This window comes from Trichosurus vulpecula, chromosome 1, assembly GCF_011100635.1.
Source record: "Trichosurus vulpecula isolate mTriVul1 chromosome 1, mTriVul1.pri, whole genome shotgun sequence".
Lineage (NCBI taxonomy): Eukaryota > Metazoa > Chordata > Mammalia > Diprotodontia > Phalangeridae > Trichosurus > Trichosurus vulpecula.
This window is the reverse complement of record NC_050573.1, coordinates 10,529,342-10,554,036: the sequence shown is the minus strand read 5'-3', so window position 1 is coordinate 10,554,036 and position 24,695 is coordinate 10,529,342. Positions and strand designations below refer to the sequence as shown.

Below are 24,695 nucleotides of genomic sequence, written 5' to 3'. Positions count from 1 at the left end.
CTTGGCTCTCAGTACAGATGACAGCTGCTCTGGGACTCAGGGTCACCAGGTCATAGGTGTGGGGGAAGGGATCCCTGCGGCCATCAAGCCCAATTCTTCATTTTATGGCTGAGGAAGCTGATGCCCAGAGAGGGGATGTGTCTGGTCGGTGGTAGAGGGCGGCGGGGCTGGAACCCAGGTCCTCCCAACTCCCCAGCTGGCTCCTCTCCAGCCCAATGCCCTACTCCTTCTCTCCCCACTCTCACTGGGCTCTCTGGGACTCGGTCTCAGTCAGTGCCAGGAAGGCTGAGGGTCACCAAAGCCTGTGGGGATGCGGGAAGGAGGCCTCGGGGGCTCCAGCACGCCCAGAGATTTTCATTTAAACTTGCCTGTCACAAGCCAAAGGCTACAACTGCACACACAGGAAGGAAGAAAGGATTTGGGGTTTTTTTTAGTGCTATCTATGGCACTATCCTTCAGGTATGGGTCACTGTTGGTGGTGGGACCAACGCAGGAGGGCTGACTTCCTTTTGCCAAAGGCAGCTAGGTGGGTCTGGAGTTAGGAAGACCTGAGTTCAAATCCAGTCTCAGAAATTCACTAGCTGGGTGGCCCTGGGCAAGCCAAAAATAGGGATGCTAATAGCCCTCACCTCCCTGGGCTGCTGTGAGATCAAATGAGATCGTGTTTGTAAAGCACTTAGTGGAGTGTCTGACACAGAGTAGGTGCTTAATCAATGCTTCCTCCCTCCCTCTTCCTTCCTTCTTTCTTTTCCTTCCTTTCCTCTCCTTCCTCCCTTTCCCTTCTCTTCCTCCCTGCCTTCCCTCCTTCCTTCCCTTTCCTTCCTTCCTTTCTCCCTCCTCCCTCCCTCCTTCTCTAGTTGCCCAAATCAGGGCTGTTCTGGAGATGTGACAGAACCGGCCCTAGAGGACCCTGGGTGGGCCATGTGACAGAAGCCCAGGACATCTGCTGGCCTCGACCTAGACACTAAAGTCCCCAAACTGTGCTTATTAAGCACCTATTACGTGCCGGGCACTGCACTAAGCACTTTCCAAATATTGTCTCCTTGGACACTCACAACAACCCTAGGAGGCAGGTGCTGTTACTACCCTCATTTTACAATTGAGGAAACTGAGGCAAACAGAGGTGAAGTGACTTGGCCAGGACTTGATCTCAGGCCTTCCTGACTGCAGACCAGGTGCTCTGGCATTGTAAAAGCAGAGCCAGTCTGCCTTTGCCTTTCTATCACCAGCACCTAGTGGGGGTCAGTGTTCTTGGGGTGGGGGTGGGAGACCAAGCTGACGCACACCCTGAACCGCATCCAGGGGCACTTAAGAACGTGGAGCAGCCAGGAGGCCAACACTCTACACCGATTCAGAATTCTTTCAGTTCAAATTTCCCGGTATCAGGTTTGTGTCTAATGATGTATCTTTGTCCTTGAGATGCATTAAAATTACAGCAGAAAACCTGATTAAGTGCCACAGGGGTTGATAGGAGGAAAAATGTGAAGCCGTACAAGCATTCTGTGGCGCAGCTGCTTCTGATCTTGATGGGAGTTCTGCACCAGCTGTGGGCCATCAGCAGGCAGAGCCGGCCTGGAGATGTCTTTTTCCCTCACCGAGCCGGGCGGTCCTCCAAAGGGAGGCACTAAAGGAGGTCGGGAAGGGAACCTGACCGAAATCACCTGCCACCCAGGGCCCACAAGGGACACCCACACAGATCACAACTAACAAGAGAGTTCACAATCTCTGCTCGTTCAATGATGGGAAAACTGACATTCCTTCCAATTTCATGCTTGCCTGGGGTACGTACAAAGATGAGTGAAAGGAAAACCATTTAATTAGGAAAGATTTAAGCAGCAGACAGAAATATGAGGAGGTGAGTGAGAGAGGGGTAACCTGGACAAAAGTACACGAGGATATAGAAAAGGTAATGCCATCGCCATCATCGCTGGGGGGCGTTCACTGGGTGCTTGCTATGGGCCAGTGCTTTACAATCATTATCTCATTTGATGAGATACTACCAGGGAGGACACCTACAGGCTATCCCAGGCGTGCTCTAAGACTTTTGGGTCACCCTGTAATTTTTAAACAGCTCCTTGGCTGGAATGAAAATGGAGGAAAGGCAGCGGTCTTGGTCTGCTGGCCCCAAGACCAGCTTACTGACACATCAAGGCAGCATGAAGCAGGTGTGGGTCAGATGAAATCAGCCTCCAGTGTGCACTTCAGTGATGCCCCAAGTGCAGAGTCTCAGAGCAGGACAACAGCATGGGAGGTGGAGGGAAAGCTGGTCTGACCCTCACTCCTTGGTGACCTTGGGTAGGTCCCCTCCCCTCTTTGGATTTAGTTTCCTCCTCTGTAAAGGACAGGCTCCTCTGACAAAACCATCCCTTGTCATTTTTAGCGGTGAACACCCTGGCCTTCCCACTTTGAGCTGTGTTGGCCACCCAGGTTCTTAGAAGGGTCAGTGGCCAACTTTTTCTCTAACTCACCAACTAGCCTCATGTCCTCCTTGGGTTCAACGCCAAGGCGATGGTTGGTATTGCTCTCAAGGCTGAGGACCCAGGTTCAGATGCTGCCTCTGACTCCTAGGAACTGTGTGTTACCACTTTGGGCCCTTGAGAGGGAGTCACCAGCCCCTCCCTCTATTCTCCCCCTCCCCACAGACCACATTCCTGGAGAGACTTGACATCCAGATGGAAGCAGATGAAGATGTGTCAAGGGCAAACTGAGGGTTCCCTGAGCAAAGACACTGAGTGTCCAGAGAAGAGACTGCTCAGGTCACCACTGGGAGACTTGGGGAGCCCTTTGGTGTCAGTGGCTGTGTCTGCTGGAGCAGCAATGGCTGACAATGACATCCGGTGAGAGATACACCAAGGACCAACCTGCTGCTACACCAAGGAAACTCAACGAGGGGACTGAGACCTGAGGCTCGTTAGAGACACACAACTAAATGGAGCTTCATGAGGACTCCATAAAGAGGGGAAGGATTTCCAGTTACCAGGGCTATGCTACACCTTTGGCACATGGGTGATTCCTCGTGTGCTCCATCACTACTTTACCATAATCCTGACTCATTGCACCCAAACACCTGGTGTGTGCAAAGAAAGAGCACACCCCTGGCTTGGGGGGGATGTTTCTCTAATGACTGCCCTTTCTTCACTTGCTGAGTAAATATACTTTCTAAAAGCCAGTTAAGTCTGGCTGTTCATCAACAGAAAGCACACCAGTGGGGACTTGCGAGTGACGTTACTAGAAACCCCAGCAATCTTCAGGGTCACCCCTAGAACTCTGGGGACATAACAGTAATTGCCCCCCTGGGGGTCCAGCTTGCCAATGCAAGTGGGTGCTGAGTGAATGAGCTCAGATGGGGTGCCACCAATAAACAGGTACATGCAGGATAAATACAGAGTGGGGAGAAGGTACCCCAGAAGGGAAAGCCAGTAGCTGGGGGGAAGCAGAATCAGAGCATCTCAGCTTCTCACAGATGGCTATGAAAGTTGCCTCTGGTCCCCTCTCATGGCTCAGCTGTTTGTGAACATGGGGCAGACCTGACACCAAGCAAAACTATGGAGCCCACAGGCTGTGTGTGGCCTGTGTCATTGCACCTGTGATCGGTGGCACTGCCTCCACAGTCATGCTGCTCCTTGGATGAAACAGAAGGGAGACATTCAAACAACAGGTAACATCTGACGCTGGGTACCGCCAGATGCACGAGTCCTGGCACGGGTGGGTGGTGGGGAAGGATCTTGGACGAGGTACAAGGAGGAGGGAAGCTGAAGCTGGAAGCCTTAAAGTAGATTTCCTTTTCTTTTCTAACCTTAAGTCAGATCCTTGGAGGTCTATTATTTTGTTTGCTTATGTTTTAAAACATCCATCTTTGAGCCTTGAGAAAAAAGGGTGGTGGAGGTAATGGCAGTCTCTGAGTGCCTTTTCTTTGTTTGAGGACAAGGATTAATGATTAACTCTGAGATCTTGGCAGATAAAACATGCCCTGATCACCATTTCACACTGAGATTTAACACCATGTAGAAGACAAGCTGTTAATTGCTGAATGTTAACCCATACCCTGGGAAGTAAATCTAAAGACCGTTCATAAATGTGATTGATGCAAGTGATCTCTGGGGCTCTTGACTGTCCACTTCAACACCACCTACTGCATGTGCCCTGGTAAGGTTTAGATGAGACAGGCCTTAATTAAGGTCCTTCCCATTCACATTCTCAGTTGACAGCTACAAACCTATCTGATAGCAGAATTTTGCCTGATATGAGGAAAGGTGTAATAAATCTGGAAAATAACACATCTTCCTCTGAAGGGTGTCCAACCCTGGGAGGGAGGCATGCAAAATGATCCAAGAAATTCACAGGAAGCAGCTTCCACCAGGGGAGTCAGCTATACAAATCCAGTCTCAGATGTTCCCCCCAGTTCTCCCCCTCCTCTCTCACTGCCTCAGAGCCCAGCATCCTCTCAGTCCCCTAGGCTCACACCCTAGGAGTCATCCTGGACTCCTCACTATCTCTACCCCCTCCATGTCCAAGCTGGTGCCAAGACCTGTAGATATCACCCTGGTAGCATTTCTTGTCCATTTCACCTTTGCAACATCTCAAGTTGATTTCAGCTCAGAGGCATCTCTGGTCCATTTCACCTTTGCAACTTCACCTCTACAGCATCTCTGATCCATTTCACCTTTGCAAGATCTCTCATCAATTTTGCCTCTGCAAAAACTCAACTACATCCCTTTGTCTCTTCTGATACTGCCCGCTCCCTGGTGCAGGCCCCCATCCCCTCACACCTGGACTGCTCCATTAGCTGCTGAGGAGGACTGGCTGCCTCAAGTCTTTCCCTCCTCCAATCCAGTTTCCATTCAGCCACCACTAAAAAAATACAATGTACACTTTCCTAAAGCCAAAGTGAAACCATGTTACCCTGCTACTCAATAAGCTCCAATGCCTCCTGGTTATCTCCCCTGTGTGACATTTAAGGCTCTTCATCACTGGCCCCCTCCTGCCTTCCTAGCCTCATGTCTTCCATCTCTCCACACACTCTGTGGCCTCCCACCTGCTCCTCGAACATCCTGCTCTGTGTCCCATCATGATACCTGTGCACAGGCTTGTCCCTATGGCCACAGGGCTCTCTCTCCTCCCCTTCAGCTCTGGACATCTGTGGTTTCTTCCCAGTCTTAGCTTAGATGCCACCTGCTGCAGGAGGCCTTTCCAGGGCAGGCTAGGAGGGTCTTCTTCTCTAATGGTACCATGCGTCTTCTAGGCATACACTTTTGTATCACTGGTGTACCTACTTATTTACATGTTGTCTCCCCCATTAGTACAATCACCATAGATAGCATTACTTAGAGCTTTAAGGTTTGCAAAGCACTTTGCATACGATCCTCACAACCATCTTGGGAGATAGGTAGTGCTACTATGACCCCATTTTACAGTTGAATAAACTGAGGTAGACAGCGGTGAAAGGACTTGCCCAGGGTCATGCACCTAGTCAATTCCCCACATTTGAACTCAGGTCTTCCTGACCCCAGGCCATCTTTTTGCCTTTCTCTGTATCCCCAGCTCTTAGCACAGTGACTGGCACACAGTAAGTGCCTAATAAATGCTTGTTGACTTAACTTTGATAGACTTGGCTCTCCTCAGCAATACATGGCTCAAAGACAGCTCCAAAGGGCTCACAATGGAAAAAGGAAGCTACATCCAGAGAAAATCTATGGAGTCTGAATGCGGATTGAAGCAAATTATTCACTTTTTTTTTCTCTTCTTTTTTTGTTTTATCTCTTCTCTCTCATGATTCATTCCATTGGTCATAATTCTTCTTTACAACTTGACTATTGTGTAAATAAGTTTAATGTGAAGGTTTATGTAGAATCTATAACAGACTACATGCTGTCTTGGGGGAATGGGGGGAGAGGAGGGAAGGGAAGAAAATTTGAAACTCAAGAATATGTAGAATTCAGTGTTATAAACTAAAAATAAAAAATCTAATTTAAAAAAATGCTTGTTGACTAACTGTTCCTCCCCCTAGTTTTCTATTTCTTTTGATGAATTCTCTTGAAAATTTGTCCTCCCAATAACTGGGGCTAAAACACTCCCCCATTCTTGTGCTGTCCTGATCCAAGCTTGGGAAAGACCCCTCTCCACTCCCTGCTCCCATCTCTATCTGTTCAATTTTTTCTTCGGCCCAACTCAGTTGCCCCTTTCTCAAAGCAGGAAGTCTCCTGACCCTGCTGGAAGGGATCACCCCCTCCTCCAATCTGTGACAGCATTCTGCCAGCCCAGACATCTCCGCCTGGCCTCCTAAGGTTCTCCTTACACAGTCTTTCTGTGGCTTCCTCAGGGTGGAGCAGGGGGCCAGGCTGAGGCAGGACCCTTTCCAGAGTCCCAGAGTGTCTGGAGGCTTGGAGGGCCCTCAGCGGCCAGCTATGGACTCCATTTAAGCTGTACCCAACAGGAATGCCCAGCCTCGGGGCCCCGGGGCTGCATGGGCACAAACACAGAGAGAGTCTCTGCTCTGCCCTAGATAAGTCACTATGATCCAGCCACTCCACCTCTGGGGCCTCAGTAATCTCATCTATAAAATGAGATCAGACCAGATGATTTCTTAGGTCCCTTCTGGTCAGTTCTAAGGCTGAAGATCTTGGGACTCTGAAAAGAAAAACAAACTGACTTTTCAAAGGTTCCAAAGCAAATTCTCAAACCCTAAAGCTTTTCCTTTTCAGACCTGCAGAACCTCAGGCGTTCTATAAGGAAACAGAATCTCCTGCACTATGAAGGCATGGGATCCTAGAGCTGGAGCTGGAAGGGACTTCCGAGATCACTGAGTGTGACTCCCTCACTTTACAGATGGGGAAACTGAGGCCCAGGGAGGGGACCTGCCGAAGGTCCCAAAATCACAAAGCGGCAGAGCAGGATTTGAATTCAAACCCCATGACTCCAATCTCAGAGCTCTTTCAACCACATTACAATGTCTCCCTTAAAAGCAAACTTTTGAGTTTTAAAAAATTATTTGAAGGTTTTATTGATGACTTTTTGTTTATACACTAGTCATTTCCTGATATCTGCTCTATCCTCCAATGAATTCTCCCTCCTAACAAAGGAAAAATGTTTCAGCAAAACTCCCTAGCCCAGTGACCTCCTCAGATAGCACATGCCCCATTCCACACTCCTGGCGCTCCGCCCCTCTCCTGGGAGAAGGCAGGAAAGCTCACGTCCCACTGCTGGACATTCTTCGGTCTCCATGGCCAAAACCATCCTCTTGGTGACTAGCTTACGATACACATGCCCTGCTCTCCATCCACCCAAGTACCGCCTTCCAGAAGGCCCTGCTCAACTCTCCTGACCTATGCCCATAGTCTGAGTCGGGACCCTCCTCACTCCCATCATCCTCCCTCAGCTGCTTGTCCCAAAACGTTGACCTTGCCTTGTCTTGCCTCTCCCCATCCAATCGATCCCAGGGGCTCCGGCTGACTAGGGGATCAAACATAAATGTGGCCCAGCCCCATCCTCCTTTCCGACCTTCCCATACCTCACTCCCTGGCCCCGAACTCTGCCACCCAGTCACAGAGCCACCTTTCCCCACCTCCCACCTCTGTGCCTTTGCACTCACCATCTTCACTGCCTAGAATGCTCTCTCTCCTCACTTCTGCCAGTTTCCTCCAAGACCCAGCTCAAATCCCACCCTGCTGGGAAGGTCGTTCCAGATCCTCCTCCGCCCCCCACTGCTGGTGCCCTCCCCTTTAAGGCGCGTCCTGTACGTTCTGCTACATGAACATGTTGTTGGGAGCTCCTGGAGGGCAGGAACAGTGCTTTCACTTTGTTTTGTGTGCTCAGTGATCAACACAGTGCCAGGTATACAGTAAGTGCTTCATAAATACTTGCTACCAGATCAGCTTTTGTACATCAGGTTCGTACATAAATGCACAAAGGATGAGTGGTACACATAGAGAATTAGAAACATGACCCACGGGTAGAAAATACCTCTGGACGGGTGAATGATTCAAGAGGCCCAGAGTACATTAACCGCTGGGGGCAGGCACACAGCAAAGTGAATGATACTTTGACAGAGATCACCGGAGGGACAAACAGAAATGACACTGTCGGCCAAGGACACCATGGGCCATCTGGACCGGGGAAGGGAAGAGCTGACGAATTTGGGAAACAGATGACAGGCAAGCCTGGCAAGGAAGTATAACACTGTGGCAACCAGCGAGCTTCAATGATCCAGACAATTGCTGGGGCCCCTCCTCGGCCCAAAGCAAAGGCTCAGCGGTCAGCCTGTCTCACTGAGAGACAGGGGAGGTGGAGGGGGAGGGGGCAGGAAAGACCAGCCTCAGATCCTGGCTCAGCCGAGCTCTGGGGGACTTGGGTCAAGTCTCTTCATCCCTCTGGGACTCAACGTCCTCATCTACAAAATGGACGAGGTTACCTCATGGGATAAAAGCCACATGCGACCTAGCTGAAGGCCTGAGGCAGGATGTGGGGCCTCAGACACACACCATCTGAGGACACTCAGTCAAGTAGGGCAGCTTGAATGAGGGACCACAAGGAAAAGGCTCACACGCCCCCAGAGGGATTTGCCTCAGCTATAAGGAAGGCCTTCGACACACAAGTTTGTATTAGATGCTAAAACCGGGCTGGGCTTGAGCCTCCTTCCTTGAGGACCTCCTTGGGGAGCACCCTGGGGAGATCAGGGGCCCTCTCTAGGGCTCAGGAAATGGGGGGAGAGCCATGGGCCCTGCCCCACCTGTGACTCCTCCCCCCCCCATCCCAGTCTTTGCAGGCTCCAAAGAAATAAACACTCACCATTTATGGCTCCATCTCTAGAAATGAGACAGAAGGCCTATGCAGGCATGCGCCAGAATCTTGTTATGCAAATATATTTAATATGCCTTTGCTGGAAGCCCACTTTTAACGTTCAGTCGGTCAATAAGCATTTGGTAAGTACTTAGTGTGTGCCAGGCAGCTAGGTGGCACAGTAGGTAGTGTGCCAGGTCTGAAGTCAGGAAGACTCATCTCCCTGAGTTCAAATCCAGCCTCAGACACTTACTAGCTTGGTGACCCTGGGCAATTCCCTTTATCCTGCTTGCCTCAGTTTCCTCATCTGTAAAATGAGCTGGAGAAGGAAAACTGCTCCAGCGTCTTTGCCAGGAAAAACCCAAATGGGGTCATAAGCATTGGATACGACTGAACATCACCACCAAAAATTACAATGTGCTAGGCACTGTGCTAAACACTGTGGATACGGAGAAAGGCAAAAAGACAGTCCCTGCCCTCAAGGAGCTCACAGTCTAATGGGGGAAACAGAGGGAAGGCACTAAGAGTTTAAAAAATGAGGCTCTTCTATTTTCTCAACACAGACCCACCGTGATGGAGCAGAGGCCCGACAGTCAGGAGAACCGCTGTGAGCCGCCAGGGAGATGGGGAACCAGGGCTCCAGGACAATTGTCTGACAGCTTCAGCCAGCAGCTTTCTACACCTTCCGAAGCCTGCCTTAATCCTTGAAGGATCCATGACCTCCCCGTGTAGGAACCCTCTTCTCAGGCACAAGTCACGGCAGTGGCAGCTCAGTAAAGGTCTTCGCTGGCTACCCCAGGCCAGTTGGGGGCTGAGGCTCTCCCAGCTTGGTTGGGCCAAGCCTGGGGTCGGTACCTGAGGCCCGTCCGGCTTGGTCGAACCTCTCAAGGACACAGGGTCAGATGTAAGCATGTCCTTTCTCATCCACAGGTGCGACTGTACAGCCTGACGGCTGCTTTGGAAACCTCAAGCTGAGCCCCACTTTAGAAAGGGACTATAATCGCTCAGATCTCCTGCAATCATATCTCATCCTGGTACTACTGATAGGATTTTGTTAATTAAACCCTGAAGCCCTCTAATTCAGGATACAACTAGTTAACTCTCCAGGCTGGATCCCGCTAACCCAACAGGCTGACTTTTTTCAATCAGCAGTGTAATTGGCACATCTGCAGACAGGAAATCCTCCACACCGCTAAGTTTCCCAGTCTATTATCTGGGACACCTGGTGTGGGTGTGTTGATACAGGGAAACACAATGAATCACAGCCCGACTACACTTCAATTAACCAGCTTTAACTGTTAATGTGCTTAATCCATAAGGGCGCAGTGTGAACAAAAGGACCTCATTCTCTTAAAATCTGTCTTGGGCAGTGGCGGAGAAACAACCTCCCAAAGCCAAGCTTGGATGTGGGAGGCCGAGGTGCACCAGACACAGGGGAGACCGCCCGCGGACAAAGGAGATTCACTGGTCTGGGGAGGATCAGCTGGGAATGGGGGCATCGCACCCAATGCCTTTTAATGGGCTAGGGAAGTCCAGACATGAGGGCCTGTGGGAGATAATAAACATGGCATGCTTGGCAAACCTTAGGGGTGATGGGAGCTACTATGAGAAGACAGGGGGCTCTGTCGAGGTGAAGCAGGCCCTTTCCTCTCTTGCCTTGTGTGAGCAAATGGCACTGTTACAGACTATATGAGAGGCCCCGGTTATCTGAGAACCACAGCATTATCTCCTCACGTGGCACCTTTGTCAGGAGTGCACACCCCCGAGCCTCCCTCCCATCTCCTCTCTAGGCATCCTGGATGCACTGTTCAGCACATGGCATCTCCCTTGTCTGAATGGCGGCTCCTTAGGGTCACTTCTGCCTTGGTACCCCAGCACCTGGCACACAGGAAATTCTCCCTTGGTACTTACTGACAAATCACTTTTCTACGGCAAACGGGTCATTCCCCCCACCAGCCAATGGCGGGGCCCATGAAGCTCTGGCCTCCAAAGGAAGTAATTTCTGTTTAAAACAGGAAAAGGCCCTTGACTGTTTATGAACCAATGACGAATGAACAAAGGCTTAGTCACCAGGGACGGTTGGCCTCTCTGAGGGCGGCCTGGCAGCCTCCCCTCTCCAGCGCCCTCACTCTAGCCACTGAGAAGGCTCCAACTCAAGTGCCTCCCCCACCAAGGATGGGCCAGCATGTTCAGTGAGTCTGGAATAAGGTAAGTCCTGGGCATTGCAGAGCTCTTCCTTTCCTGGGACTCCCATCCCACTTGTGGTATCAACATTCATGGCAGGAGACTCCCCTGATCTATGTCTCAGTGTAAATGCCAGGATGAATTTTAGAAGAGAATCTTAAACACGAAGAGGTGTGGACGGTTCTTCTGAGAAAGGCAATGCCCAGGCTCCTTCCTCTTGCCAGGCTGTTTTCACCTACTGTTCCGGCTAAGTGGAGCAAGGCAGTAAAACTGGATGAAGTCTCAAGGAATGTTCTGGTTTCTGCCTAGCAAGAATGACCACTGGATCGCAGGGAAAGTCTTCTCCTGTGGGCCTGTCCATTCTCTCCTAGGAGAGGTCCCGAGACCCTCCTCCAAAAGGCCTGTCCAGAAACAGAGTCAACAGCTCCAGCCCACTGTCTGCACTCAGTAAACACCATGGTGGAAGCCTCATTTCTCATACTCATTTCATGTTTAAAGACAAATCACAAAATGTGAGAAGGCTAACACTTCCAAGACTTCCTGCCTCAGCCCCACTGGATCATTAGAAATATTTAAAGGGAACTGGATCATTAGAAATATTTAAAGGGAACTTACTTCCAACGACATATGAAACCTGACAGGCCAAGAGAGAAGTCTGATGAAACAAAGGAAGGCGTCTGACAAGCTTTCTACAAGAGCCCAACCTGGATTTATCTGGTGAAAACCTTGCTCTGCTGTTCATGGCCTGTTAGCCCAGGGGCAGGTCACCCTCCCAAGCAGGCTGGATGCAATGACCACATCCTGTGAGGCAGCTGTGGACAGAGCACTGAGCGAGGGACAGGAAGGCCTGAGTTCAGACTGTGCCTCAGGTTCACCAGCCATGTGGACCTGGCCAAGTTCCTTCACCTCCGTGTGCCTCAGTGTCCACAACTGTGAAATGGGAATAAAACAGCATCTACTTCCTATGGTTGTGGGAATCAAATGAGATAATGTCTGTAAAGTGCCTGGCACATAGTAGGGGCCTTAAAATGCTTGTTCCTTCCCTCCCTCCTTCTCCTTCCGAGGCCCCTTCCAGTTTGAAATCTGATCCTACAAGTGATGAAAAGAAATCCTAAATATTTAGAATGAAATGGAGGATTTTCATGTGAACTTCTAACATGGAAAACTGGCTTTATCATCACACTAGCAGATTTAGCTAAAACATCGAGGAGGCTGGCTACAACATTCCACTAGGGAAGGGGCCGGCTTCTGGGATTCCACTGACATTGGGACCCTCCCCCTGCTCTCCAACTGCCAGTCTAAGCTTGCTGCCCAAAGGGCTGTGACCCATCCAGGGCCCCAGAGCCAAAAGGTGTCAGAGGTGGGTCTGGAACCCACGTCTTCTTGGCTATGAGGCTGGCTCCCTCTCCACTGGGTCCTTCTGCCTGGGACAAGAACCACGGCCTAGTTCTCGGGAGTTCCCAAAGCCCTTTTGGCCCATAAGGCCTGTGAGGTGGAAAGGGCCAATGTTACTTCAATTTTACAGAGAGGGGAAATGGGCTCAGAGAGGGCGTCACTTGTGCGCAGTCACCCGGAGAGTATGCCGAGCACTTGAAGCCTGGGCCTGGCTCTCCCCTCCTCCTACACCCCTTCCACTAGCCCCCTCTAATCAGTCATGGCCCCGTGGGCCTCTCTGGACAACTGGCTCATCATCCTGACCCAGTCTCCCATCCCCGTGACCCCAAAGCTCTCACTATCTGAACCCTGAAGTCCCTAATGAGAACCATTAAGGAGCCCTGATTCCAGCTGGATCCCAAAGCTGGGCCACCTCCGCCCTGGCTCCCCTGGGGCCCAGACATGAATGCCTGACTGACTCGGTTCTCCATCCTCACTTGGCCCACTGTCTCAGGACATTAACCCAGAGTCTAATCCAGACATAAATGAGCTCTTCCCTCAACAGTGACGGTGGATGCAGAGTGTGTTACACTCTGAGATGTACACAAATCCGTTGAGTGGTTGGGGCTCCCTTGAGTCCCAGGGCCCTTCTTTTCCCTCCCAGAACAAAAATAAAGGGGCTACACTGGAGGTAGCTTTGGTCTTTCCACATCTTCCCTTCTTTAAAAGGTCAGGTGGTGCCGTTAGAGCCCTGCCCAACTCCTAAGACCCCATAGGTATCAGGACAAATGCTCCTGAGATGAGCCTTGGTGCCTCTGCCTCTTCCTCCATCAGATGAGATGGTCTCTGAGGGCCCCCGTCCCAGGCCTTAGAAAGCATCTTGCTGGTCTAACAGGCCTTTCCATCTCTTGAACAATGCTGATACTCTGATGACATAATCAGTGTTGATTCTAGGTAAAGATGGCGGTCTTTAATAGCCAGAAAACAGAGGAGATCACAAGGGACACGACAGAAATGGGAAATCCCAAAGGCACTGGACTCACAACCTCTGACTTCTGCTGGTCTTTCATTTCATGGGACACACTTGCTAGTGAAGCACCCACGTCCGAGGATCTCAGCCACCAGCTGGACTCAAGCTCAGCGATTGAGCTCAGACTACTAGGGCAGTGGGGCGCAGCACTGGCCTGGTTTGGAGTCAGAGAACTTGGCGAGCCTCAGTGTCCTCATCTGTCAGATGAGGGGCGGGGCCCTTTCAGCTCACTGCAGCCCAGGGGCTCTTCACCTTCTGTGGGTCCTGAAGCCCCTACATAGTCTGCTGTGCCTTGAATCGAGGTGATAACATTCACGGCCTGTGCACCCGTGGTCTCCAGGGTAAGAACCACTGAGCAGCAGCTCTGAGCTGGGGGTCCAGAGAAACTAGAAAACATGGGTCTGAGGTCAAGTCCCAGCCCCAGCTTCAGGTTCTTCAAGATAACACTTTGAATAAAGCAATGGCTCAGGGACGTCTTTTCAAAGAGTGAAGGTGTGGTAGGACCCTGGGGCTGCCTGCGGTCATCATCCGACACAGCCCAGGGTGCTGGAGGGACCTGGAAACCAAACCCTCATTGCAGAGGGGAGCAAACACAGGCCCAGGGAGGGGATGAGGCCCACCCAGTGTCTACCAACCTACAGAGCCCATGAGATTATTATCTACACAAAGGCCAAACCTCCGAGTGTTCAGTGAGAGTTTGTGTTTGGGAGGTGGCAGGCCCTCTAATCATGCCTGGGCCCCCAAGGCCAGAGGCCCAGACTCCAGGGCATCTGGGGGACAGAGGCTACCAATGGCAGAATTCTGGGCAGGGACCCACGGGGCAAAGCTTCCCCTCAATGCCCCCAGTACAATATGAATGACCTTTGCATCTGAGAGGTGGACTCTGTGAGGAGGCCTCTGCCAGCACTGAGCCCTGAAAGCCTCAAAGGCCCAGGTTTGCAGTGAAGACTCCTCTAATTCCAGGTCCCTCCCTCCCTCAGAGATTTCCTATTTAGCCTGTGATAGCTAGTTTGTACATTTGTGTGGTGCCTCCATGTCACAATGGAATCTCTCTGAAGGCAGGGACTGTCTTCTGCCTTCTTCTGTATCCCCAGAGCTTAGCACAGTGCCTGGTGCACAGTAGTTACTTACTGAATCTTGATGGACTGCCTGCCTAACTGAGAGGGTCAGGAGACCTGAGGTCAGGGCTGGTGGAGCAATGGGAGGCCTCAGTCTCCCTCCCTGGCTCAGAGGAGTCTGCAGACCCTTCAGAGCCCTGAAATTCTCTGATCTCTGGCTTCTTCCAGCTCTAGGATTCTCTAAGATTCACTTCAGAAAGAAGGACCTGGGGATACTCAGCAGAGAGAAGCTCTGGAAAGGGGGACATGATTCCTGTCTTCAAACATTTGAGGAGCTGACTTACCTAGAATTAGCCTTGGTCGCTGAGTGCTGGAAGGCGGAAGCTAAAGGGACACAGACATGCACAAAAAAGGAAGAACCTTCTAACAATCACAGTTACGCCAGTGGAGTCAGTGACTGTCCTGACAGGTAGTGAGTTCCCCATCACCGGAGGTCTTCAAGCAGAGGATGTGCCAGGCACTTAGAAGAAGAGGATTCGGGCAGGGATAAGCCTCAGCGGTCTCAAATGCTACGAGATGATTCTTTTCTTTTCTTAAATAATATTTCGTTTTTTCCCCAATTACAATACCCCAATTAAAACAATTTTAAACTTTTTTTAAGTTTTGAGTCCCAAATTCTATCCATCTCCCCACCCGAAGACAGTAAGCAATCTGACATAGGTTATACAAGTGCAACCATGTAAAACATTTGTGTCAGTCATTCTGTACAAGAAAACTCGAACAACAGCAAAAAAGAAAGAGCATGAAAAACAGCAAGCTTCTTTTCTAAAGGCCTTGCTCCTAAAGCACCCAGGGAGATGACAGGGAGCTCACTACCCAGGCTCCTCTGTGACCCAGAATCCACATTAGGAAGGGCGCTGTTTGCATTTGACCCACCTGGGAAGGCCCATCTGGGCCACCCCAGAGACGGGAGATGAGATACAGAAAGGGACAAGCCATCCGCTTGTGGTTCTAGATGCCTCAGACTCACCTATGGCCCACAGGACGGTGTCAAAGACACTTGACTCTTCCGTGCCTGCCTCGTGGTTGTTCCAGGTGACTCGGAGCCGGTTATTCTCAAGTTTTTCCAATTTTTTCATCGTGCAATGCTTCAAAAACTTTGTGCCGTGGGACTCCATGTAGTCGGCCACTAACAGGGCCATTTGCTGGAAAGCAAAAACCACAAACGTTGACACAGGAAGACGCCTTTCCAGTGGTGCACGTGCCGCCTTCCAGAGCTGTGCCACGGCTGAGCACCTTCTTGAGCCTGCACCGATGGGGGAAGCATGCATGCTCTGTGGGTCCCTAACAGTATACCAATAGGAAGGCAGAGAAAACAGCTTTGTCTTATTCCCCATTGGGTGCAAAGGCCATTATAGGTTCTGTGCGCCCTAAGAAGGTCCTACCGGCTGGTGGTCATGGGGCCTGAGCCTACTGGGCTCCCAACAATCAAGAGGGGCCTGACTTGGCTGGGGGCTAGGGGAGCATCAAGGAATGCCTCCATTGAGAAGGAAATCCCAGGAGAATGGAGGAATGGGCCAGAGGGAGGCATAAAGCCATGGCGACCCACCGGGCACTAGTTAACATGGGGGTGGGTGGCAGTGCAGAATTCCCATCTTAACCACCGCTGGCCATTACATGGGTCTTCTCTTGGCACTCTGACATCATTCTTTACATCATTTTCTGACCTGAGTCTGCTGGCTTCCTGAGGACTCCGAGGGAGGTGAGGGAGAAAGGGCACCAGTCCGGGTCAGGAGAGCCAGAGGGCCTGGGATCGAATCTGGGCTCCACCATTTACTAGCTAGGGAACCTTAGACAACTCTCTTCCCCTCTCAGAGCCTCAGTTTCTCTATCTGTAAACAAGTGGGTTGGGATTCCATGAAGTTTATGGCTCCAGCATTGGGTTCTGGCTATATTACTGATCAGTGGGTACTGTCATCTACAGTGACGTGCCCTGGCGGATGGTTCTGGGCTGGGGTCTAGAAGCTTTTGAAGCCAACCCAAGAGTCACAATTCCCCCAGAAGGCCTAAGACAGCAGCAGGAATGGTAGGAATCTGTCCTCTGATTTCTCTGTACACACATACACACACACACACATGCAAGCCTGGCTGTCCACAAAGGAGCAGCAGTGGGCTTTATGGTTCCAGTGGAAGGAAGCAGGTCAAACATCTGTCCACATGCTCCTCCCTTGTTCTCAGGACATTGTGCAGGAACAGAGGAGAGGGCCTGACCATCCAGCCTGGCTCAAATGGCCACAGGAACCTGGCCTTGGGGGCTCCCGTTCCATAATTTTTCCTTTTGGGGATAAAACAAGCGGATGTCCCCATTGAGCCTCATATAAAACCCGGGACTATTAGAATTTGCTTCTTACAGAATTTAGGAAACCTAATGGCTATAAGCAGCAACCATCAGGTTACCCAAGAAAGCAACAAAACTCCCCTCCACAATCCGGGCCCCCATCTCAGAACAAACCACCAGAGCCAGAGTGTGGATGGACTGCCTGGAGGCACTGAGGAAGGGGTCCTCGGCTTCTTCAATAACAGTCCTGAGAACCCGGGGTGGCCCAAGGCCTCCTTGTGAAAAAACTCCTCCTTTACAGGCCCCAGGGCCTTTCCATCAAATCTCTGAGGCCGATGGGCTTTGGGCTGCCAAGTGGATGGAATGTTGGATGTGGACTCAGGAAGACCTGAGTTCAAATCCTTCCTCAGAGACTTACTAGCTGGATGACCCTGGACAAGTCATGTCCACTCTGTCTGCCTCAATTTCTTCACCTGTGAAATGGGAAAATGGCATTGACCTCCTGGGACTGTTGTGAGGATCTACTGAGATCACACATAAGGGGCTTTGCACTCTGTTATGACGAAGAGTCATTGGCCCTCCATCACGGAACCCACTGCCCTCCTCTGCTGACCGCCTGGGATCGTTCACAGCCACAAAAAGATCATATTGCTCAGAGTGGAGCAGTAGAGAGAGCCTGGGATTGGGAGTCAGAAGGATTTGGTTTCAAATCCTGACTCTGTGTGACCACTTGCCCTCTCTGGCCTCTGAGGCCTTTCCAACTTGAAATCATGGACCCAGGGAACATGAAGAGCTGGGAGAGGGCTGGAAGGAGCTGGTGAAGTCCTGGGTGCTACCCTCCCTTGACCCTTCAGGCTGAGGCAGGCAGCCTGGCTGGGAGGGAACGATAGGGACCCTCGGGCAAGGCTGAAAGTCCCATCTTTCTATGGCCAGCTACATCATAAGAGTGTGGAGATGGAAAAGGGGAAAGGGGGATGCTAGGAGGGTGCCTGGATCAGCCACCGCCTCTTCTGGGCCTCAGTTTCCTCATCAGTAACATGAAGGAGCTGGACCAGACATCAATCCCTTCTGGCTCCAGACCCATGACCTCAGTCCACATGCCTCCTGCCTGCCTGTCTGTAGCTTTTCTACTGCAGCCTCCTTCACTAATGTCCTCGGCGACAGAGGCTTCCTCTTGGCTCAGAAGGGGACCCCGGACTCTGATGGTTCTGCCCACACAACTCTAACTCCGGTCAGACTGACTCCAAGCACGGGCCCAGGGACGGAGGACTGACCTGAGGTTGGTCTGAGGGGCCCATCCCCTCTGGGCTGCAGGACGATGAGTGTTCAGCTCTAGAAGCTCCCCTAGACCTTCCACCTGAGGGGCAGGGACAGATGCTGGGGGGGGGGGTGGGTAGAGGAAGAGGGGAATCCCCATCCAGAGCTTTTGAATCTGTGATACTACAGGGCACATGGATGTGCTATAGGCCACACGGTGCTGACAGAGAGTCTAGGCAAAGGGGTGGAATTGGACAAGATGCTTCACTGAGGCAGTGGGTGTGGGAGGGGGGAGGGGGGAACAGAAAGTCCTCCTAGCTAGGCCACTGACTTGGTAACTTAACCTCCCACAAGAGTCTTCATCTCTTGGGGCCTCTGAGGACCCTTGTAGCTCTGATCCTCACAAAGTGGAAGGGACTCTCCCTCATTTCCCCTTTTAGACTGGGAGCCTGTTGAGGGCAGGGGCCATCTTCTGCCCTTCTCCACATTCTCAGGGCTTCACACAGGGCCTGGCACCACAGGAAGTGCCTCAGAAATGCAGCTTTACTGAAGGATAGATGGATTTTTAATAAATTTCCTTTGAAGTGTTGTAGCTTTGTTTTTTTTAAAGTAGATTCTTTACCCAGGCTAATTAGCACAACCTTCCTGTTGTCAGACCACCTGGCAGGTGTTTTTGTTAGAGATGCCAGGAACACTTTGCTACAGAAGGACCGCGCACATTTTTGGGAGGAGGTACTGCTAATTCATGAATCCAAAGTGAAGCCACAGCCTGTCAGGGCCTCCACGTCCTTCTGACGGGTCTAGTCAGGGATGCCCCGCTCTCAAAGAACATGCTTCCTGCTCACAGATGGGCTTTCTGCACCAAGCCACCCACACAGAACTAAGGAAGGGCGTTCTTGGCTCACCTGAGAATGTTTTACTTTCAGCCCACAATGGGGGGCTGGCACCATTGTAAAGCAAATCTCAGAACGAGCCCTCTCTGAAACAGGATCTAGGGCTCCTCCCAGCCTAACTCCCAACCTGGTTTTCTTGGCCTCCCAGGCTCAGCAGCCACCCTGAAGGCAGACCCACGAGTTCTGGGGTCTGGGAGTGGAGGGCCCCCAAGTACCACAGCCCCTCAAATGTTTCCCGGCTCCGGGTGCAGGGCTCGGGCAGGAGCCTGGCTTGGCTTCTTGGTCCTGGCAGGCAGGAGCACAGGGGCCTTGGGTTGGGAAGGCAGCACTGAGGCAGTACCTAGTCACTCAGAGGGAATTCTGTATAAATGAAATATGCAGAGAAGGAAGATACCCCAGAGACTTCGCTCTCCTGACATCACACCTCCTTTTGTAACCATCAGTCACTAAGTCAGGCAACAAGTATTTTTTGGCACCTACTCTGTGCCAAGCACCTTGATCTCTGATATACACAAAGAAAGACAAAAACACAGGTCTTTGCCCCAAAGGGCTCATACTCTAAATGGGGGAGAAAAACACATTTCATGAACCTCCAAGGGCTCACTGGCTTAGCTGCCCTGAAGCACTGGTTAAAACTCACTGAAAGCTTAGAGAGAATTTCAAGTGTCCTTAAACGTCTCCGAAAGGGGCAGCTAGGCGGCGCAGTGAGTAGAGCACTGGACCCGGAGTCAGGAGGACCTGAGTTCAAATGTGACCTCAGACACTTGACACATGTACTAGCTGTGTGACCCTGGGCAAGTCACTTAACCCCAATTGCCCTGCCCCCAAAAAAGTCTCCTAAAGCTGTGAACTGGTCCAGCCATCCTGGAGAACAATTTGGAACTAGGCCCAAAGGGCTTTCAAACTGTGCATACCCTTTGGCCCAGCAAAAGCACTACTAGGTCTGTATCCCAAAGAGATCTAAGAAAGAAAAAGAACCAATGTGTACGAAAATATCTACAGCAGCTCTTTTTGGTATAGCAAAGAACTGGAAATCGAGGAGGTGCCCATGAATTGTGGAATGGCTGGAATGTGATGGAATATTATTGTGCTAGAAGAAATGTTGAGGAGACGGTTTCAGAAAAACCTGGAAAGACTTATATGAACTGATGCAAAGTGAAGTGAGCAGAACCAGGAGGCCATTGTACACAGTAACAGCAACATTGTAACAAGGCTCAACTGTGAAAGACTTGGCTACTCTGATCAAGACAATGATCCATGACAGCTACAAAGGACCTCTGATTTGAAACATGCTGTCCACCCCTAGGGAGAGATCTGATGACCTCTGGGTGCAAAATGAACCATCTATTTTTCCCTTTCTTTATTTTCCTTGCTTTCCTTTGCCATATGGCTAATGTGGAAATATGTTTTCCATGGTTTCACATGTATAAGAGGTATCATACTTCTTGCCTTCTCAATGGGTGGGAGAGGGTGGAGGGAGTGGGAGATTTGGAACTGAAAATAAAAATGTAAAAAGAAGTCAAGTCTCCTGAGATCTGCTGACATTGTGGGGATATCTACTCCTCCCCCACTCCTTGTTTTTATGATTTTTATCCTCTGCCTTTGGTGCCTCCACTTCCACTCCTCTTTCCCTCTCTCTTCTAAACTATCTGGAGTCTGGCTTCCAACCTTATCATTCCTCTGAGCCTGCTCTCTCCAAAGTGACTGATGAATTTTTAGTTCCAGACCCAATGGCCTTTTCTCAGTCCTCTTTCTCCACAGACTCTCTGCAGCCTTGGATACTGTCCATCACTCTTTCCTCCTCGGTACCATCTTTTTTCAGGGTTTTCAGAACCCCTCCCCGGCTCTCCTCCCACCTCTCTGACAGCTCCTCCTGGCTCCTTGGCTGGATCCTCCTCCAGGTCACACCCTCTCACCATATGTGTCCCTCAGGGTTCTGTCCTGGGCCCTCTTTTCTTCTCCCTCTCTGCTACTTTGGGGAGTAAAATCATCAGCTACCATGGATTCAGTGACTATCTCTATGTAGATGATTCTCAGATCTCTAGCTCCAATTCTAGTCTGTCCTGACCTACAGTCACACATCACAAATAACCTTGTGGACGTGTCAAATTCAACAACCCAGAGGATTCTCCAGCTCAACATGGCTGAAACAGAGTTCCTCGTCCTTCCCCCCTAACTTGCCTGTCTTCCCTACTTCCCTCCAAGTGAGAAGGGGCTCCTAGTCTGGCCTCCCGGGTTCACAACCTTGACATCGTCATCAGCTCCTCACCCATCCCACACACAATCTGCTGTCAAATACTGCCCCTTTGGCCTTCCCATTTCTCAGGTGCATCCTCTCATTTCCTTGCTTTCAGCCCCGCCACATCACTCCCCCCCCGCCCCCCGACTATCATTAGGGCCCTCTAGGGGGGGGGGTCTCCCTGCCTCAAGCCTCTGCCCCCTCCAGGCCATCCTTTACTCAGCTGATACACTGATTTTCCTAAAGCAGGTCTGACCACATCATTTCTCCTTACTTCCAGGACCAGATAAAGTCCTTGGTCTGGCACTGAAAGCCCATCATGACGTGGGCCCTTCTACCTGCCCAGGAGGTAGGAAGCCTCCTCCCATGTGTGTGCCTGTCCTGCCTCTCCCTCCTCCTCTCTGCCTCTTGGCTCTTCTGGCCTCTGATTTCCTCCTATTTAGGGTATATTGTCTCCCCCATTAGACTGGAAGCACCTGGAGGGCAGGGCAGCTTTTGCCTTTCTTTGGACCCTGCTGCTTAGCACAGCAAGTGGCGCTTCAGTGGCACTTAATGCTGACCGACCGACTGGACTGCGCGGTTGTCTCCTTTTGGCTCGTCTGCAGCTTGCTGAGATTCCCTCTCCTCAGGACCCATTTTCTAAGGCCCCAAGTCAGCCACATGTGGGCAGCCAGGAGCCAGAGGATGTGGCGGTGAGATCAGCTCGGCCTGTCGCCACCTCCCCACCATAAGCCTTGGTTTCCCCCGGGGGGCCAGGGTGCTGTGGTCCTGGCATTCCCCCCTGCATTGGCTGGTTGTGGGGACAGGCCTGGGCTGTAAAAACACACGTGCATCTACACTGCACCGGGCTGCAGAGAGGTCACACTCCCCCGATCTGGTTGGAGAAGAAGCCAAGGCACTTTCGAACTGAACTGCACTCATTCCTCCAGGGTTCGCCTCTTTCCTTCTTTTCAATGCCAAATGACCCTGGAGGGGCACGGCCTGAATTCGCAATAATGTCACACATTCCTATGGACACACACCTGGACAAGGTCACACAGTCACAGAGCTTGGGCCGGGAGGGACCTGAGCAACCAAAGAGTCTGATCCCCTCATCTTACAGGTGAGGAAACTGAGGCCCAGAGATGGGAAGGGACTTGCTAAAGGACACACATCTAGGAGTGTCTGAGGCAGCATTTGAACTCAGCGTTTCCTGCCTCCACCTGCCACACGACTTCTCTAATCACAGTATCATCAGTGATGGAGCCAACCCCACCTGGAACAGGAATCCCTAAGCACAACTCCGCCTGCATCGGCCAAAACCCCCCATTTCCTCAGACATGGTTTGGTGGCACCTCCAGGGATGGCCGCGTCTGCCCGCGCCCTCACACGCTGTGCCTCTCCTGGGTCGCCCAGGTGGATGTGGATCCCACGATGAGGGGGCCTCCCATTCAATCGGGGGTCAGGTTTCCAGAATTGGGTAGTAGATGACAAGCCTGGGGAAGGCCCCAACTTCAGGGAGGACCCCAAGGTGCCCACCACCCACAAGGAAGCCGAGCAGCGCCGGCCAACGGTGAGCCACAAACGCATCGACACCTACCTGGTCAAAGCCCCGCAGCGGAATGCTTCTCATCATGACGGTGGTGCTCAGGCCCAAGCCTGTGAGGAATCCCGCGCACTCCAAGGACACATCTGGGCAGGGAGTGATTCAAGGAAAGAAACGCAGCATCCGGAGGATCACAACAGCTAGTGTTTACACAAGCACCTGATCCTCACAAATACACCCCTGGGAGGCAGGATTTGAACTGTGAGCTTTCTGACTCCAGGCCTAGTGCTATGCATCACCTCCCTGCCAGCCCCCAGAGAGCCTTTTTCCTGCCCAAAGCGCCATCCCATGGACTCACAACCTGTCAGGCCTAGAAGGCCCCTTGGTGTCCCTCTGAACAGGGAACCCTGCTGTGACCCCCCTGACCAACAGCCAGCTGGCTCGGTGGGCTGCCTGCTGGAGTGGGGCTGCCTGCTGGGGGGCTGGGCCTTCCGTTCCGCTCGGGATAATGTCTCTGATCCTTTTTAGCAGCTCATTTCCTTTCTGGAATCTGTGGGTCTCACTCCCTGGGCTGCCCTTTGTCCTGGGAGGAGGTCAGTCATCAGAGGCCAGGGGCTGCTTCCAGGGGCCCGTGGCTAAGGGCCCCCTCCCCCACAAGGGCCTTTCTCTAGAGCTCTCCAGGGGAACAAGCCCCCAGGCTCTGAGGCATCTGGAGATGCTCACTGCAACTCAAGGCCTTCCTTCTATTTCACCTAAATCCTTTCTGCTGAAACATAAGCCCAGGCTCTTTGTGGATGCCTTTCGAGGAGACAGAGCCCAGCTGTTCAGACCTCTCAGGAGACCCAGCTCATCATCTATTTAAGGCATAATTAACTAAGCCCCCTCCCCAGCTCTCCCCATGGCTTGCATGGTGGATCTGAACTCAGGACAACTGGGTGAGAGCCCCAGTGCTGCCTCCTGCTGCCTGGGTGACCCTGAGCAAGGCCTTTCTCCTCCCTGGGCATCTGTAAAATGAGGACCCACAAGGCCCCTGCCAGCCCTAAATCTGCTCCTGGAGCTGGCCATGGACCCTCAAGGAAGAGCCGGGGGGAAGGGGGAGATTGTCCCTAATTCTGACTTCTGTGGGTGGATCAGAGAGGGTCACTCTCTAGGCCCTCCCAACATGTATTAGCCGGCCCCCAATGCACCCAAGTAGCTGGGTGCCTGAACACAGGGTCGAAGGCCTAGGACCACTCGCCTGGGACAGCAAGACTATATCCTGAGATGGGGAAGGGGAGTAGGAAGAACAGTTTGGAATGGAGAGAGTGGGCTTTCTGCCCAGACCCCCCCCCCCAACACACAAACACACACATACACCCGCACACACACCTGTGTGTGCACACGTATACAATACACACAGCACACACATGTGCCTACACATACATGCCCGCCAACAGCAAGGACAGCCCTTATCATCACAAGTTGTCTCCACGTTTGCTAAAGGATACAGCTGGCTCCAACCACCAACCTGTAAAAGAAGTGAAAAAAACAGCTGACTTCAGGGCCACCCTCCATGTTCCCACCTACCCAAAGCCCATCCAATCTTCTTCTGCAGGTGCTGACTCTCAGGCTGCAAAGGGAGCAGGGCATACAGGTCAGGCTCTCCTGGGACTCTCTGTTGGGGATGGTCCCACACCAGGGGCTCCCCTTCTCTTAAGGCCTGGTCTGGAGGGCATAGGAAGAACGCCTTGTGGGATGCTGCTTGGCTGGCAGCCAGCCTTCTGGTGAGAAGTCTGTCCGCATGTGGCCCGGCTGGGCCTCAGACAGAAGCCAGCCTCACCCTGGAAGGTCTCCAGGCCAGCCAGCCGGTCTTTGAGAACCAACATCCCCTCCAAGCACTGTGCAGGCCTTTAACCAAGATTTGGGGATGGACAATCATCGTCATGAGTAATATCAGCGTTTGGTTTCACATATTAAGGAAAACTTACTTAGGAGAAGTTAAAAAGACCAAATGGGCCATTTCCAGTCTCAGTGCTGGGGTCC

The 24,695-nt window shown here is 51.7% G+C and overlaps 1 protein-coding gene across 3 annotated transcripts in view; it reads right to left on the bottom strand.

Moving 5' to 3' along the window:
* The window catches only part of TXNRD2 (thioredoxin reductase 2), a 99,388-nt gene that overhangs the window by 31,766 nt on the left and 42,927 nt on the right, over positions 1–24,695 (bottom strand). For all 3 annotated transcript variants that reach the window (XM_036767746.1, XM_036767755.1, XM_036767763.1), the window contains exons 9-11: positions 24,161–24,180; positions 22,728–22,819; positions 15,452–15,626 (exon numbers count right to left, since the gene is read on the bottom strand). In XM_036767746.1, the coding sequence (XP_036623641.1) occupies positions 15,452–15,626; positions 22,728–22,819; positions 24,161–24,180 (287 nt within the window). The remainder of the gene's footprint in view (positions 1–15,451; positions 15,627–22,727; positions 22,820–24,160; positions 24,181–24,695) is intronic.